At 36.8% G+C, this 19,365-nt stretch overlaps 1 protein-coding gene across 1 annotated transcript in view; it reads right to left on the bottom strand.

The window, feature by feature from the left end:
* The window catches only part of LOC107567946 (citron Rho-interacting kinase-like), an 86,440-nt gene that overhangs the window by 11,688 nt on the left and 55,387 nt on the right, over window positions 1-19,365 (bottom strand). Inside the window, exons 22-34 of the mRNA XM_016253755.1 lie at window positions 18,432-18,629; window positions 16,043-16,236; window positions 15,252-15,387; window positions 14,898-15,002; window positions 13,474-13,614; window positions 13,089-13,196; window positions 11,799-11,991; window positions 9,854-10,021; window positions 4,458-4,595; window positions 3,196-3,376; window positions 1,679-1,770; window positions 1,502-1,606; window positions 315-488 (exon numbers count right to left, since the gene is read on the bottom strand). Of these exons, the coding sequence (XP_016109241.1) occupies window positions 315-488; window positions 1,502-1,606; window positions 1,679-1,770; window positions 3,196-3,376; window positions 4,458-4,595; window positions 9,854-10,021; window positions 11,799-11,991; window positions 13,089-13,196; window positions 13,474-13,614; window positions 14,898-15,002; window positions 15,252-15,387; window positions 16,043-16,236; window positions 18,432-18,629 (1,933 nt within the window). The remainder of the gene's footprint in view (window positions 1-314; window positions 489-1,501; window positions 1,607-1,678; window positions 1,771-3,195; window positions 3,377-4,457; window positions 4,596-9,853; window positions 10,022-11,798; window positions 11,992-13,088; window positions 13,197-13,473; window positions 13,615-14,897; window positions 15,003-15,251; window positions 15,388-16,042; window positions 16,237-18,431; window positions 18,630-19,365) is intronic.

The following is a 19,365-nucleotide window of genomic DNA, read 5'->3' as shown; positions in this document are numbered from 1 at the left end:
ACAGGTGTGATTATTATTCTGAAGGATTCATGAACGCAGAGGGACTGAAGGAAACGTTCACTCACCGCGTCCGCTTCGCTTTTCTCTCGGGATCCTCTGCAGCCGGCCACCACTGACTCCAGAACAGCCACCCAGCGCTGCTTATCTGGGAAACTGGGAGCCATGAAGTACAGAGACTGACCCGGCCAACACGTGGTGTGAGGATGAGACTCCAGCTTCAGCACGTACGGGATATCTGACACACACACACACACACACACACACAGACGTTTATCTCAATATACCTATATATTCTCAGACAATATAACGTTCACTCACCGCGTCCGCTTCGCTTTTCTCTCGGGATCCTCTGCAGCCGGCCACCACTGACTCCAGAACAGCCACCCAGCGCTGCTTATCTGGGAAACTGGGAGCCATGAAGTACAGAGACTGACCCGGCCAACACGTGGTGTGAGGATGAGACTCCAGCTTCAGCACGTACGGGATATCTGACACACACACGCACACACAGACGTTTATCTCAATAAACCCATCTATTATCAGACACTTTAAAAATCAGAATGAATTAACCGTGTAAACAAATACACGCGTCAATGGTGTATTTCTATAATCACATCAGGAAGACAAATAAGAGGCAGCAAAACAATTAAATATGAAGTTACTTAGTATTCCTTTAAACAAAGCTAATGACACTTTTGACAATTGTTTTTGCCGATATTGGGCAGAAATATGCTAAATGTATTTAAATATAGTAGATGTGATTTCAAAAACATTAACTGATTGAGCAGAAAAGTGTGAATCAGGGTTATCATGGTTAACTAAAACCATAAAAAGCATTCAGTGCTTAAAATAAAATAACTGAAATACAATAAAATAACAAACCCCTAAACTTATGTTATTTAGTTAGCTGCCAAAGCAATATTTCTCATATTTAGTTAATAAAATACACAAATTACTAAAACTTCAACTAAAATCGAAATGAAGAGAAAATATAAAAATAAAAATTAATTCAAAATTTTAATAAAAACTAGTTTAACTTCATGTCTTAAAATAACAAAATTAATAAAAACTCAATAAAAATGACAAAAACATGCAAAAAATTACGAATAACTAACAAAAACCCCCACCAAAACTACTAAAATTTCAACTAAAATCGAAATGAAAAGAGAAAATATAAAAATAAAAACTGATTTAAAATTTTTATAAAAACTAGTTTAACTTCATGTCTTAAAATAACAAAAAATTAATAAAAACTCAATAAATGACAAAAACATGCAACAAAATTACTAATAACTAACAAAAATTAAACATTCAAAATATGGGGGAAAAAAACATTCAAAATACTCATGAAAACTAAAACCCCACATCGACTATAATCCACAGTACACACTAAAATACAACGTTTGGGATTATCAGAACGAAACTTAAAGCTCAGGATGTTGCTAACCACATGCATGTGTAAAATGATTTCATTTTTCCTGGAGCACAGTCATGTTCTGACCTGATTTGGCCGTGTTGATGAGCTCCGAGGTTCCGACGGCTCCGTGCACCGTCACCTCACCGTCCAGCAAACACAGCTCAAACTCCTCCAGCGGCTTCACCGAGTCTGAAACACACAGAGTTCAGAAAACACACCCAGCTGCATCTCGTGGAGAGATCTGACGGAGTGATCATCTACCTTCTGTCGGCTCGGACTCGTAGATCGATAACTTCGTCCCATCCAGCACCACATACTTCCTCTCCCAGCCCTGCTGCCCTCTCTTACCGTTCCTACAAAAACACATCGAAAACAGCCCATCAGTGGCATTGCATAAATGTTAAAAATATTTTTTTTATGGCGCAGCTCAAATTGAACTCGGCTGGATTCATCAGGTAACAGCAGTAAAGCTTTAACATGAATAATTCTCACACATTATGATTTTTAAAACTGCATTAATCGTCCCATAACTTTCTACAGACGTGGAAAAGCACTTAATTCTGTGTGCTTTCCTGAAGCTCAAACTGTAGAAACATGACACACGCAACAGCAAGATTATGGGTTCGATTCTTAGCTAAATTAACATGATAAATAAAAGATAAAAGTATCTGTAATTACATGTAGTCTGTATAAACTGACATAAAATACGACAACATACATGTTTTGGTTCTGTGCAGCTGCCTTTAACCCACTGTTATTTTAGTATCACTGATATACTATTATAGTTAATATTCTGATTAGTATTTATTTTTATTTAGTTAAAGTTTGTCATTTTTACTAGTTTGTTTTTAAGTATGACTATATAGTTTTAGTTATTTTATTTTAGTACTTCAAAAGTGTTGAAACTAGCTGAAATAAAAAGTTTAAGTTGTTTATTTTATTTCAATTAAATACTGTTTTTGTATGCACATTCCACGACACATTAGAATGGCATAAAAACGCTGGGAACAAGTGGAGAGAAACGGGTAAAATCCATGGAAAAAGATAATTTTTTTTTATTGTGCCTTTGGATGTCAGAATCAGAATGCAAATAATTTTTATATAATACTGTCGTCAAAGATGCCTTTTGAAGCTAAACGCAGACGTTTAAATGGACAGACTATGGATGAAACCTGCTATGATTATCCTACTTTTAAAGCACAAATTTGATTTAAACAATAGGCCTATATAATATTCATATAGGGGACATATTGTATTAGCCCCACAGTTGAAATACATGCATGAAATACTATTTAAACCTATAACATTTTACATAACATTTACCTATTTTAATCTTACAATTCTGACTTTTTTCTTGCAAATGCAAGTTTATATCTCCTAGTTCGGACTTTATAACTTGATTCAACTCAACAATTGCGAGTTTGTCAATTCTGAGGGGGAAAAAAGCCAGAAGTGTGGGATTATAAACTAAAAAGAAAGAATGACGAGTTGATTTTTCATACCAGAATTGTGAGATATAATCTCGGAATTGCAAGAAAAAAGTCAGAATTTTGAAATATAAACTCAAATACATTTATTATTCTTTTCTTTTCTTATTCCATAGCTTCAATAGACTGCTACGTTAAAACTGTATCTTTCTGCCACCAGAAAGGCTCCGCCCACAAACACTGAAATTGGTCTATCAGTTACAGATGAACCAGTTTCTGACGACTCAAACACTGATTTGGGTCAAACTGACCCGGAACATATTCCAAACAGCAGTCTGCTCATAAGCGCACCTGGGCTGCTTCATCCAGCCCTCCAGACGCATGTGACCCGAGGCCTCTTTGACCTGCAGCGCAGGGGAGCTGGCTTTATCCCGACACAGAGCCTCAGAGAAGTGAATGGCGTATTCAGCAGGAAGACCGCAGGTCGCCGGCAAACACGGGGAACACTTGGGGTGGCAGAGAGTACGACACTCTGACCGAGAGAAGAGAAGATAAAGAGTACACAGAGAAGATCGAGAGAGAGAGAGAGACAAGAGAAGAAAAAATGAACATTCTCTACTAGTCATTTTTTCATTTATGGGCCACACAGAACACTTTTGTGGGAAGTGAAATAAAAAAAACAAAAAACAAACTCAAGGTCTTCTTGAGCATTGCATTTTTAGATGCAATTTTAGGTGCAAAAGACACAAACGGTGCATGTTTACTTGGAGAAACAATGGAAAAGCATCGCAGAAATGAGTTCTATGTGAAGAGGCCCCACAGAAATATTGTGCAGCACAACTGTTTTCAACATTGATAATAATCAGAAATGTTTCTCGAGCAGCAGATCAGCATATTATACTGATTTCTGAAAATCATGTGACACTGAAGATTGGAGTAATGATGCTGAAAATACAGCTGCGCATCACAGAAATACATTACAGTTTAACAGAGAATACAGCTGTTTTAAATTAGAATCATATTTCACAATTTTTACTGTATTTTTGATCAAATAAATGCAGCCTTGGTGAGCAGAAGAGACTTTTGAATGGTAGTGTATGTAACCATATTTATTGGTACAAATTCTTCTCAGAAGTGAGCTAAAACCTCCATTTGTGGACATTCAAGCTCATTTGTGACCCTGGACCACAAAACCAGTCTTAAGTGTCAATTTTTCAAAATTGAGATTTATACATCATCTGAAAGCTGAATAAATAATCTTTCCATTGATGTATGGTTTGTTAGGATAGAACAATATTTGAAAATCTGGAATCTGAGGGTGCAAAAAAATCTAAATATTGAGAAAATCATCTTTAAAGTTGTTCAGATGAAGTTCTTAGCAATGCATATTACTAATCAAACATTAAGTTTTGATATATTTACGGTAGGAAATGTACAAAATATCTTCATGGAACATGATCTTCACTTAATACCCTAATGATTTTTGGCATAAAAGAAAAATTTATAATTTTGACCCATACAATGTATTGTTGGCTATTGCTACAAATATACCCCAGCGACTTGAGACTGGTTTTGTGCTGCAGGGTCACATTTGTGTATTTGTGTTTTTGTACCCAGACATGTGGCAGCCTGTCGGCCAAAGTGCACCGTGTCCAGACAGACGGCACATTTCGCGGCTCTCATGTTCAGCCCCACCGTGAAGCGATGCGGGATGTTGTGATGCATTCGCTCCTTCACGCGCCGCCCGTACTCTACAGACAGACAGAGACAGAGAGTTAGTTAGTGTGGGTTATTAATGTCCAATAGAGCATCTGTGTGAATGATGTCAAACCGATCAGCCTAAAATAAAACTCATCACCATCCAGCAACAGCCTCATCAGCCACAACAAAACCGTGCGTGAGTCCGCCTCGATCTGAGCAAAACAAAATGTCATCAGTGATCGCATGCAGGTCCGTGCTTGAGAATAAAAAAGATGGACAAGCACAAACTCCTGAGAGCAGAAACTTAATCATCAGTCATTTTAAGAAAAACACGACATGCTGCAGAACTCAAGAAAAGAGACAGAAGACACGAGGACAGCAGGAGCGATACATCACTGTATGTGCTTCAGCTTAATCACTGCAGAAATCAATCCATCCATCCATCCATCCACCCACCCACCCATCCATCCATCCACCCATAATCCACCCACCCATCCATCCACCCATAATCCATCCATCCATCCACCCATAATCTATCCATCCATCCATCCACCCACCCATAATCCATCCATCCATCCACCCATAATCCATCCATCCATTCATCCACCCATCCATCCACCCATAATCCATCCACCCATCCATCCACCCATAATCCATCCATCCACCCATAATCCATTCATCCACCCATAATCCATCCATCCATCCACCCACCTACCCACCTATCTATCTATCTATCTTGGCATTCAAAGGTTTGGGATCAGTAGGATTTTTTGAAAGTCTCTTCTTTAAGTCTTTTCTGCTCACCAATGCTGCATTTCTTTTAATAAAAAATAAATAAAAATAAACATTTTATGAAATATTATTTCAATTTAAAATAATGTTTTCTATTTTAATATACTTTATAATATTATTTATTCCTGTGACGCAAATCTGAATTTTCATCAGCCATTACTTGAGTCTTCACTGTCCTCCAGAAATCAGTGTGATTTATTATTAATATTCTGATTTATTATCAATGTTCCAAACAGTTTTTGCTGCTTAATATTTTTTTAAATATTTTTTAGCATTCTTTGATGAATATAAAATATTTAAAAAAATTTATAAAGGTTTGGGATCAGTAGGATTTTTTGAAAGTCTCTTCTTTAAGTCTTTTCTGCTCACCAATGCTGCATTTCTTTTAATAAAAAATAAATAAAAATAAACATTTTATGAAATATTATTTCAATTTAAAATAATGTTTTCTATTTTAATATACTTTATAATATTATTTATTCCTGTGACGCAAATCTGAATTTTCATCAGCCATTACTTGAGTCTTCACTGTCCTCCAGAAATCAGTGTGATTTATTATTAATATTCTGATTTATTATCAATGTTCCAAACAGTTTTTGCTGCTTAATATTTTTTTTAATATTTTTTAGCATTCTTTGATGAATATAAAATATTTAAAAAAATTAATATAAAAGGATATAAAAAAATAATAGAATATAAAAAACAGCATTTATTCAAAATAGAAATCTTTTCTAACAATATAACTCTTTAAAATCACTTTTTATCAATTCACAGCCTTGCTGAATAAAAGCATTCTTTCAAAAAAGAAAAAAAATCAGACCCCAAACTTTTGACTTTAAAAAACATTAAACATCTTACTGCACTTTTTATTTAGACAACATTTAGGTCAAACTGCAATTGAAATTTTAAATCATTTTAAATTGTAACATTTGCCTTTGCAAAACTCATGATGCTACAGTGTTGCGGGAGGTTGCCATGGCGTTGATATGCTGTTGCTATGCAGTTGTTAGGGGCCGTTCACGCAGAATGCATTTTTCCATTGTTTCTCTATATAAACACACTTTATATAAACATGGTGCACTCAACTGTTGTGTTCACAGCGTTCTAAAAACACAGAGCTCATGTTAGAACAATTTCAACATTTTAAAACATCGTATCTTCAGACTAGTGCTGGGCGGTATACCGGTTCATACAGAATACCGGTGTTTATTTTTGTTATGATATTAATTTTTAAAATACCGCAATACCGGTGTATGTCCCTTAAACAACGTTGGGAACGCGACTGTTTGAAAGGGGTTGCACTGTGGTGAGGGAACAGCTGTATGTGTTACTAAGCGTGAAAGTTCAGAAACTGAAGCTGTAGAACTAATAGAACGTGATGACACAGAAGAACTCATCCACAATATCCACACTGACCGCCACAAATATCCAGCGCCCGACTTTATCACTAGATTTAGCAACTTTCAGACCCTTTTAGCGGCTTTCTTCTATAGAATATTCGTACTGACAAACCTAGCCACTTTTCTGGATAAAGCTTAGCTATGGTTCAGTTGGAAGATTTCTCCAGTGCTGTCCTGCGAGCGCGAGGTCTGACTTTCCCGGAGAAGTGTCGCCTCTCTCGGCGTCTGTTCTGTGCAGTGAGCGGCAGAGAAGCACCGCAGCCGACTCCTCAATAAATGAGCACAAAACAGCGTTTCCTAGCACCTGTCGCTTACTGATTGTTAGGAATTATAAATATGAGCGTAGTTCGTTTGTTAATATCACATGCACTTTTTTGATTGTTGATTTTAGTTTGTTACTCAGACGCAGGCAGTGCGCTGCATGAGACAAAAAAGTAATATAGCCAAAAAAAACGCATAGCCGCTCTTTAGTGTAGATGCATGTTGATTTTATCAGACGATGCCGCGATTATAAATGAGAGTGACTCCTGGTTAACATGTATTAAAAGGGGTCGTGTTTGGTCACTGTTTAGTGTGGTATTTTTTGGCAATATTCACTCATCATGACAGTAAAATAGGGCATTTTAAGTCGATATACTGCAGTATTTCCTCTCAATCAGTAGAAGATATGGTTAACACCCGGTCATGCATGAAAAAAAAAAAAAACTTCATGTACCGTGAAACCAGTATAATTTTGAAAAATACTGATATAAATTTTTGGTCATACCACCCAGCACTACTTCAGACCTAGTGTTTTTCCACTGCCCACATCTCACGTTTATTCAAAGCAAAAGTGCGTTCCGTGTGAATGGCCCATATGGCTGCTCTGTGTGTTTTCTTCCTGTCTGGTGTCTCTCAGAGGTTACGACCCTGAACTACATGCTGATCTCAGAGCGACAGAAACAGAGATGGAGGAACAGAGAGAGAGAGAGAGACACTTACTTTCAAACGTCACCCTCCTCTTCGCTGAAAGAGCAGAAGAGAAACAACTCTCAGATTTGACGGAAAGAAAGCAAGAGAGCAGGATGACACCGATAGAAACATGAAGAGACAGAAGCAGCCACAGAGAGAGAAAACCACTGAAATATTCCTCATCTACAAACAACATGAGCTTCATTCATCTGTCAGCCTGAAAAACTCCTGCATTAACACTTTAGTTTGGACCTGTTAAAGACGAAACGGTGTTCAAAAGAACATCATAAAAACATTTATTTCAAAACAAATATATATATATATAGTAGTGCTGTCAAACGATTAATCGCATCCAAAATATAGGTTTTTGTTTACATAATATATGCGTTTACGGTGTATATTTATTATGCACATAAAATACAAACACATACATGTATACATTTAAGAAAAATATGTTATGTTTATATATTAATTATATTTATATATAATATTAATATAAGAATATGAATATATAAATGTAGATACATGAAAATATTTTCAAAATATATACTGTACGTGTGTGTATTTATATATACATAATAAATATACACCGTTCACACACATAGTATGTAAACAAAAACTTTTATTTTGGATGTGATTAATCCTGATTAATCGTTTGACCGCACTAATATATATATATATATATATATATGGGTGGTATATTGAGTTTGTACGATATATCGATATATTCTTTATAAGCGATACGGTATGAGGCAATACCGTTTATATAGATATACAAATTAGAATTTGTTCTAAACATGTGACAAGATTCATATTAAGGGCTTTAAATAAAACTGGTAAGATATAGTATAGTTTATAGTTTCGTCAGATGCTCTGACAGAAAGGCTGTGTGTGAGGCTGACAGAGACTCTACTTGAGCTGGTTAATGTGTTTGAGAAGTGCTGTTTTCCTGAATGCATAATTTACATTTCACAGCTATATTCTCCATCTGTAAATGTTAGAAAGTCATGGAAATATTTCCATTTTGCTGTCAGGAGTGCATGAGCCTTCTACGCTAATCTCCGCTGAACTTCACAGACTTCAGTGAACGAGCGCCAAACAGACAGAGTGCAATAATTCTGACTAAAATATATATATTTCGCTGAAATACTTGTAGTTGGACAATGTGACATGTAGAATTTTAAACCTACAAGTAAGTGTATTTTTATGATAGCACTGACTGTAATGGGTTAATCAAAACAGCCTCATACAAATCGGTGCTGTTGTTCTTATTTGTAGTTTAGTGAATATAACTTCTGCTTTAAAATCATTATTTATGTTTTTAGATTGTAATGTTACAATGTTAGAATGAAATATGATTTTGACCCTTTGCGCACATAATATATAGGCTTACATTGTTACATTCACTTTATTAGTTTTCATAGCCTTTAATATGTATTGATTCATTGGACAGTGTGTAAAATATATATATATTAAATACAGATTAAAAAAATATATATACAAATACAAAAGCGGAAATTCCGAGACATACCGTATATCGCAAATTGGCCAAAAAAGACCAAGATATGAATTTTTGCCCATATCTCCCAGCCCTTATATATATATATATATATATGGAATTTTGATTTAATAGTTAAATGTGTAATATTTTATATATAATTCTTTCATTCTTACAACTGTTTCTATATCTATATCTATCTATATGCGCACACACACATAGAAATAATTGTAAGAATTTGTATATGTATATATTTTATATAGCTTTTGATTAAAAATACACACACACAGACACAATTACCATTTCTGAATAGCACTAATGACAATTTTAGAGTAAATGTGTTTAATACTCATAAAAATGTCACAAAAAATAAGTCCTAAAAATAGGTTTCTTGTATATGTTTTAATTTAGGGGTGAAATATAACCTGGATTCTGTTATGCTTGGAATATTTTTTACTGATGAATAGCTCACAATAAGACCAGCATTATAGAATCAATTTTGCATAAATATTTCTTTAAATAATAACTGCACTCCAGTCTAATATAACCAGGAAACCAGCTGCAGATTTTTCTGCTCCATCAGTATTATCAGAAACGCCTGACCAATCACATCACAGCCACAATAACAGTATGTGTGAAGCAGACTCTGTGTTGGTTCTGTACTGACCCTCCGGCGTGGAGCTCTCTTTGCGGCGGGCCGAGCTGGAAGGGTTCAGGAGGCTGCTGGGATTGGGCTGGCGCTCCGGAGATTTCACAATGGCCGACATGAGGATCTGCTGACGGGCCGACGCCGGCGTGGACGGAGCCATGTGCTCCTGCACTTTAAAATGAGCCGCTGAGAGACACAGAGAAGAGCCTCAACATCAAACCACATTTACAGTACATCGCTGTACTAAAGAGATAGTTCACTCAAAACTGAAAATTCTGTCATTAATTACTCACCCTCGTGTCGTTCCAAACTCGTAAGACCTTCGTTCATCTTCGGAACACAAATTAAGATATTTCTGATAAAATCCGAGAGCTCTCTGACCCTCCATAGACAGCAAGGGAACTACCACAATCAAGGCAGAGAAACGTAGCAAGGACATCGGTAAATCAATACATGTGACATCAGTGGCTCAACCGTAAGTTTACGAAGCTACGAGAATACTTTTTGTGCGCAAAGAAAACTAAAATAACTTTATTCATGTCACTGTCTTCCGCCACTTTGGAGAGTATTGTGACGCACGTGCATGCTGTGATCTGAACATGAACAGCGCAGAGCATGTGTGTTCTGTGTCAGCAGCAGCATAAGCTGTTTACGTTCAGATCAAAGCATGCACGTGCTGATGTCACATGGACTATTCATTTACTAACTGCTTGTTTTCTTCAAAAAAAAAATTCTATTATATCTATTTGTTTTCTTTTTATTTATTATACAATTAACAAAAAGCAAACCAAAAAAATAGCCTCTAACACTAGCTTGCTCTATTCTTTTTCTATTCTATCCGTTTTCTTTTTATTTATTATACAATTAACAAAAAGCAAACCAAAAAAATAGCCTCTAACACTAGCTTGCTCTATTCTTTTTCTATTCTATCCGTTTTCTTTTTATTTATTATACAATTAACAAAAAGCAAACCAAAAAAATAGCCTCTAACACTAGCTTGCTCTATTCTTTTTCTATTCTATCCGTTTTCTTTTTATTTATTATACAATTAACAAAAAGCAAACCAAAAAAATTTCTATTATATCTATTTGTTTTCTTTTTATTTATTATACAATTAACAAAAAGCAAACCAAAAAAATAGCCTCTAACACTAGCTTGCTCTATTCTTTTTCTATTCTATCCGTTTTCTTTTTATTTATTATATGTGACCCAAGAGCACAAAAAAATTAAATTGAGATTTATACATCATCTGAAAGCTGGATAAATAAGCTTTCCATTGATGTATGGTTTGTTAGGATGGAACAATATTTGGTAGAGATACAACTATTTGAAAATCTGGAATCTGAGGGTGCAAAAAAATCTAAATATTGAGAAAATCATCTTTAAAGTTGTTCAAATGAAGTTCTTAGCAATGCATATTACTAATCAAAAATTAAGTTTTGATATATTTACGGAAGGAAATTTACAAAATATCTTCATGGAACATGATCTTTACTTAATATCCTAATGATTTTTGGCATACAAGAAAAATCTATAATTTTGACCCATACAATGTATTGTTGGCTATTGCTACAAATATCCCCCAGCGACTTAACACTGCTTTTGTGCTCCATGGTCACATACAATAAAAAATAAACAAAACTGCGTGTACTGCGTTAGGCTAACTGAGACTTGTTATAGCACTTGCATATCATTGCTCTTTTGTTGATTTTGATTGCTTCTATTGTCCTCATCTGTAAGTCGCTTTGGATAAAAGCATCTGCTAAATGACTAAATGTCAATGTAAATGGACTGTTTTACTGATGTCCTTGCTATGTTTCTGGACCTGGGAACATTACAGTTGCGTTGCTGTCTTTGGGAGGGTCAGAGAGCTCTCGGATTTCATCAAAAATATCTTTGTGTTCCGATGATGAACGAAGGTCTTACGGGTTTGGAGCGATGACGACAGACACTGAAGACTCACCCTCTTCTCGTAAGGAGCGCAGCTCGATCCTCATCTTCTGCAGCGCCTCCTCCAGCTCTGAGCAGCGCACTCGCTCCTTCTCCAGCGCTGCTTTCATGTCGCCGTACTGCAAGGGAACGGCGGATTGAGACGAGACCGCGGTGGCGCTGTTAGCCGTGACGCCCACCTCCTCACGCCGCCGCCCGAAAATACCCTAAAACACACACAGATCAACATGACACAAAGCCGCTGATCATCAATTTCACATTGTGACTGATCACCAATACTATCAATCTGTACTGGTTTTCCTGCTAGCTATATCTTTTTAGTGTTTAACGTTAATTGTTTTTATTTTAAAACTACTTTTTATTTCAAATAAAATGAATCATCTTTTTTTAGTAAGTGTTTCACTGTGATTGTTTTTATTTTAAAATGATTTATTTCCCGTTTGTTTCTTTTTAACACCATGCCGGTTTCTTCTATTTTCACGGCAAAACCAGGTTTAAGTTATTAAAAATTAGAATAGGATTAAATAAGATATTTAAGGTCTTTTTTCTAAAAATCAGAAAACTAAAAACAGAAGTAATGTGTGTGAGAGTGAGTGAGTGTGTGTGTGTGTGTGTGTGTGCGAGTGAGTGTGTGTGTGTGTGTGTGTGCGCGTGCGTGCGAGAGTGAGTGAGAGAGTGTGTGCATGAGTGAGTGCGTGTGTGATTGCGCGTGCGTGCGTGTGTGAGTGAGTGAGTGAGTGTGCGCGAGTGAGTGAGTGTGCGCGAGTGAGTGTGTGTGCGCGAGTGAGTGTGTGCGGAGTGAGTGAGTGAGTGAGTGAGTGAGTGAGTGAGTGAGTGAGTGAGTGAGTGAGTGAGTGAGTGAGTGAGTGAGTGAGTGAGTGAGTGAGTGAGTGCGTGCGTGCGTGCGTGCGAGCGAGCGAGTGTGTGTGCGCGGGTGAGTGCGTGCGTGTGCGTGGGTGAGTGTGTGCGTGTGCATGAGTGAGTGTGTGTGTGCGTGTGAGTGTGCTTAATGGACAAGGATTGTTAGAAATCTCAGACAGTACAGTAATTTCTGGCAAAAGATGTGTAACTTGAGTGAGATTTAAAAAAAAGATTTAAAGATTTAGCGGATTCCACAAGCAAGCAGACACCAAAACTCAAACTGTTCATTCCAGTCTGTAAAGTGCCTGCGGTTCAATGTGAAACATTCAATCCCACAAATCAAACACAAACTCAGTCTTAAATGTACATCAGACTGTAATGAGACAGATTTTATGAATGAGATGAACTCTGAGTCTCATTAACATGCTCCTGTCTCTCTCACCTTCTTCTTCTTGGTGGGCTGGTCCATCTTGGCCTGCAGAAAGTCGATGAGTTTGGTCTGCTGTGAGATGGTTCCCTCCATTTTCACTTTTTCGTGCGAGTAGACGGCCTGAGAAGAGACCAGGAGGAAGAACATGAAGACACGTATGAGTTTAAGTCGCAATGTGGACATTGACACTAATAACCCTAAATGAAACTCAAATTCAGAACTCTACAGAAGACAACAGTGTCATTATTCAGCTCAAGTCAGTTCTTGTCCAATACTGTTCTGCTTGTGAGTTGGCGGGGCTATCTGTTTGATGACCAATGACAGACAGGATTGTGTTCAGAAAACCTGTGTGTGTGTGTGTATATACACGTGTGTGTGTGTGTGTGTGTGTTGACACCTGGATGTTCTCCAGCTGGTACTCTAGGTCGGTTCTCTCGGTCTTCAGCAGGTCGGTCTGGTCCAGTGCGTCCTGCAGGCCCTGCGTCAGTCTGAAGATGTGTGTCTTCTGCAGGTCCATCTGCTGCTGCAGCTTCCCTTGCTGACACACAAACACACACATTCATCCATCAGTCCAGAAAAACACCTGCTAATAACATGACTCCTGCGACCACTTCAGATGGGTATTTCATGGGGAAGATCTCTGATTTCATGACTACATCCATCATTAACTATATATCATAGTATCGTTAGCAAAGGAAACGTCTGATCTCTGCACAGACGTGACATTCGGTGCAGAACGCTCATCGTTATTTTAGTGGAGAAGCTGTTGTAAATGTTGAGATCAGAGATACTGAAGGTCTTCTGCAATGTCTTGTGTTTATATGTTTGTTTTCTCTCCAACGGTTTCAACCGGGCAAATTTATCAGCATGTATTTTACAGTCATTCTCGTCTACTGACGTATAAACCCTTGTTTTTGCAGTGATTGTGATGAGCAGATGGTCTTTCATTGTGTTCTGGGACACATTCATGTTTACAGTGCAAATCTAAAATGTCTTCACAGATGATGATAATAGCACGAGTAAACTGGGACTAGGGCTGCATGATCAATCAAAATCGCAATCGCAATCAGGCAGAACCTGTGATTGTCATGCGTATGAAGCACGGTTCTGTGATCAGCAGTAAATCTCCATCCAAAGTGCCAAAATAAATAAATGAATATTATGTATGCATGTATGTGTACACACAGAACCATTAAAGTCCATGCCAAAATAAATAAATAAATATTATATATGTATGTGTACACACACACACACATATATTATTTTATTATTTTTATAATTATTTATTTAATTTTGAATATTTTTAGTATAATATGAAATAATATATTAAAATGTATTATTTATAACTATTTATTTAAAAAAAAAATGCTTTTAATATTTTTTTGCATTTTTCTTATTATGAATATTATTATAATTTGAGAACCATTAAAGTCCATGCCAAAATAAATATTTATATAAATAATATAATATAAATTATTTATTTATTCATTCATTTTTGCATGGGCTTTAATTGTTCTTAAATTATAATTACAGACACTATATTTTAATATATTATTTCATATTATACTAAAAATATTCAAAATTAAATAAATAATTATAAAAATAATATATGTGTGTGTGTGTGTACACATACATATATAATATTTATTTATTTATTTAGGCATGGACTTTAATGGTTCTCAAATTATAATTACAGACACTAATGTACTATAATATTGTGTATTATAATAAAATAAAGCATATATACACTGCATAAAATATAATACATGTATGTTTGACAACAATTACAGTCCATTGTTGGTACACAAGTGTGTTTTTCACCTCTTCCATGAGTCTTTGTTTGAGTTCTCTCTCCGTCTCGAGTTTCTGCTGAAGGCTCCTAGCGTTCATCTCCAGCATGGCATGTTTCTTCTCCAGGTCATTGAGCTGAAAACAGCACCACAACACAATAAACAGCACATTTAAACAGCACAGCCTCTCCTGTCTGAGGGAACAGAAGGTTTTGTTAATGCGCAGCGACGTGTTCATGTGCACCGCAGTGTTTAATTAATCTCCATCAGCTGTAGCGCTTAATCGCAGCTTGTTAAATTCAATATTGGCAGGAATATTAATATCGCAGACGGAGGGCCGGAGCGAACCAGGACAAACTGTTGCGAGTGTGTTTGTGTAACTCACAGTATCAGACAGACTTTCTGCTTTCAGTCTCTGCTCTTTCAGCGCCTGCTGCAAAGCCACGATCTCAGCATTGTGTTCACGAACCGCCAGCTCAACCGCCTGCCGAGACTCTGTACTGCGCTGATCCGCTCGCAACCTGGAGGAACAGGGTCGAGTCAAGCCACAATACTACGTCAGATAACTTTGATAGAAAGGTATGTAATGAATTCTGTTGAATAGCCGTCAGCTGTTAAATTTAAGAATACAATTAGATAAAACCAATTTAGCTCAACCAATTACCAAGCAATGCTTAATTTTGCTCAGTCTGTGGTGTAAAAAGATCCCATTAGCAATTAAAGAAAAAACACTTTAGCAAAACATACTCAGGTCAAAGTGTCTGAATCAATTTGGTTCAATTTTTCAAACTTCAGGCTTTTACAACCGTTTTAAACTTTCAGGCTAGGCTTTCTCAAGCCAACCTAAAGTTTGTCTTGACAAACTTTTTATCTAGTCTGATTTGCTGCTCAAGAAGCATTTCTGATTATTATCAATGTTGAACACAGTCGTGCTGCACAATATTTTTGTGGAAACCGTGATACATTTTATTTTTCAGGATTCACAGATGAATTAAAAGTTTAAAAGAACAGCATTTATTTGAAATGGAAATATTTTGGAACATTATAAACGTCTTTGTCACTTTTGATCAATGTAATGCATCTATCAGCTAACCTGAAGATGCTGACAAACTCTATTAAAGGACACACTTGAAGTAAATAATCGAAGGTAATGTTTGTGACTTGTGCTGTAAGCACCTGTTCTGCTTCTCGTTGTCCAGCAGTCTCTGTATGTCTCGGGTTCTGCGCTCCGCCTGGCTCTTCTCGTCCTCCAGAGCGGATCTCCAGTTCTCCCACTGTCTCTCCTTCTCCAGCAGCTCATCGTTCAGACTCTCCAGCTCCACCACCTGCTCCTCCAGCATGCTGCATGTGGTCTTCAGAGTCTCGATGTTCTGCAAACACAAAAACACAGTCCTATAATACGCCTCAGTATAGTACAAACATCCAGCCTCAGCTGGAGCTTCTTGTGTCTTTCTGCTGTCAAGTCTTGACTGATTTTGATCAAGTAAAGGTCAGAATAACTGCAGTAATATTTCACTTACTGGACTGAAGCAGCTCAGCTTTACTTGATTCTCCATCAATCTAGTCTGTCCATTTCCTGAAAATAAATCTGATCTATGATGTAATGATGAATAAAACCATTTTTTGATTACCCGAAGTTTATTGGTGTTATTCTCTTACTCAAATAAAAAAGTATATAACCTAAAAAATTAATTAATTAGGTGAAGCTGTGCACTTTCATTTTTGTCATCGCATCAACCTATGCAGTGTGGTGAATTATTATTGCTCATTATTGTCCATTTTAGTAATTTAATTAACACAGGCTATCTTAATACATTGATTAATGACATTGTATAATAATATTACACCACCCAAATATGTATTTACTTCCTTCTGATTCTCGTTGTCAGTGCAGGCCTGTTTAGCTCATATTGACCGTTATGAAAAGTGATTAGTGTACCCTGCATAAAAAAACCTTGAACGTAAAAACAGGTCAAAAATATAGTTGATGACTAGACAATCATTTCATGACTCTAGACACTTCTTTGTGAAGACAGTGGCATAATACAGTGAAAACATTCTTCAGTGATATAAAAACAGTTGTCATGTGCGTAGGGTTGGGTATTGTTAGAAATTTTCCCATTCAGGTTCTATTCAACCATTATTATTTTTTCCACTATTTTACCTTCATTGAATGTAGTGTTGCTGTAAGGTATTAAGTAATGTTGAGTAATGCTAGTCCATCAATAACATGTGCTTCAAAGTTGGTGTTTTTTACACTATCAATAACATTTTACTTTTCAAGCAGGAATAAGCTGATTGGCCAAATAGTCCCTTGAGGGCTAAGACACTTGTTCATTTCCCTAAATTAATGAAAAATTAACTGTTATACTTATAACCATGTATACACACACTCCATAAAGCCCCTATTTTAATGCAGTCAGGAGATGGTGTGATGCAATGAGTGGTTTCCGCATTTTTAAACATTTAAAATGCATGAAAATAAATATTTTCCATCACTTTGTTTATCACTCTTGAAATGACCTGTACACTAAATAATCTAACCCTCATACTTACATAACACAGGGTTCCCACACCTTGGTTAACTTCAAATTCAAGGACCTTTCCAGGTCCAATAACCTCAAATTTAAGGACTTAATGTGGGGACACATTTCAAGTGAGAACAAGGTTACACCGTGTTACCTTGTAAGATACATTGTTACAGTTTTCATGTGTCAAACACAACTATCCTAACACTTAACGTAACGTAAAATGCACGTAACTAATGTAAATCAAGCAAGCTAGTATGCATAGGCCACGAAGTGTTGGCGAAATAACATTAGCGGACCAGAGGGAATAATATGGAATTTTTTCCAGAAAACTTCTTGCACAAAATAAATTCAAGCACTTTTAAGGACCTGTATCTATGTACGTTTATTTTCAAAAACTTTCCAGGGCCTTGACTTTTTTTTTTCAGATTCACGACCTTTCAAGGATTTCAAGGACCCGTGGGAACCCTGATAACAACAGCAGTCTATATATTTAGTGGTCCAAGTTGAAGTCAGTATGTATATTAATGACAATATGGGACAAATATAATGGAATTTAGTGGCGGCAGGAGCTGTGCGCTGCCGATACATGCAGTCAGACAAAACAACGAGCACAGTTATCAAAGATGCGAGTGCACGTAAAGTGGTGGAAAACTGTGTTCGGCAGTTAAAGACGCGGCGCGTCTGTAGAGTGCGTGTCATGGGAAACGATGTGCTCAGTAATTAAAGAGGCAGGGCGGCATTTCTGTTACTTGGTTTGTGACATCCTTTACGGGAAACGCCAGCGCAAAGCTGCTCACAGCACTTGGTACGTTTTTGGAACCGAAACTTAGAAATTGCTCACGGTTCTGGTTCTTTTAAAAAAAACAGAACCAGTTTTAATAAGAACCAGTTCTCGGTTCCCAACCCTACATGTGCGTGGGGAAAATTTACCCGCAGGTGGTTGTAGGTATACAGCGACCCCTGGCGGTTCTAGTGTTAAAGTAGTTTTGGCGTTAATCTGTGTGTGCAGATGATGAGCAGACGCGTTTGCGCACCTGTTTCTGGTTGTTGAGGTGCATCTCTCGGTCGGCCACCTCTCTGCGTAGATGGTCCACGTCTTGACTGAGCTGCAGTCGCTCCTCGCTCTCCACCGTCAGCTCGTCCAGCTGTTTGGACAGGTAGAAGTTCTGCCGGTTCAGTTCGGCGTTCTCCTGGGTCAGCTGGGTCAGCTGCTCCTCCAGGTCCGTGATCACCTGTGACGACACTCACGTCATTCAGCAGCAGCAGCATCCTAATCAATACGCATGAATGCTGATCATACATCAAACGCATAAGAGTCATTCCACCGCAATCACTCTCTATTCTGACACTGTGGGAATATTCCAGATTCATGAACACTGCAGCTACAGGAACTGAGTGAAACAGATGGAAATATCAGAGCTCACAAGTAGGAATGTAACGATTCGAGATTTTGATTTCACGATTTGATTCACGAACTGAGATTTAAGACAAATTATAAATTAAATGTGTCCTTTTATTATTGCTTGGCCAAAATACTGTACGTTTCTTTGTGAAACTGAAATAGAACACTATAATAATATACTAATATAGCACTTGTAAATTATTGCTCTTTTGTTGGTTTTGATTGCTTCTATTGTCCTCATTTGTTAGTCACTTTGGATAAAAGCGTTTGCTAAATAGCAAAATTTTAATATAATGTAAATGTAAATAACAAAACTAAATAGACATTTTTAAACAAGCCCCAAATCGAATAAATAAGTAACACAAATAAAATAAATCTCTTCATTTAAAATGAGGCAACCACTGCATTTTAATCATGATCCAAACAAAGATGCTGCATACATGCAACACGAGCAGTTTTTAATCTAAATTAGATTTTGAATTTTGAAATTTGAAGCAAAAACAGAATGGTTTGACTTCAGTTTGGTGAAACTATACATAAAAAATATCTGCATGAAACAAACAGCA

The sequence above is a fragment of the Sinocyclocheilus grahami genome, unplaced genomic scaffold, assembly GCF_001515645.1.
Source record: "Sinocyclocheilus grahami isolate Dianchi unplaced genomic scaffold, SAMN03320097.WGS_v1.1 scaffold1200.1, whole genome shotgun sequence".
In the NCBI taxonomy this organism is placed as follows: domain Eukaryota; kingdom Metazoa; phylum Chordata; class Actinopteri; order Cypriniformes; family Cyprinidae; genus Sinocyclocheilus; species Sinocyclocheilus grahami.
The sequence above is the reverse complement of the archived record's forward strand: the minus strand, read 5'-3'. Positions and strand labels throughout refer to the sequence as shown.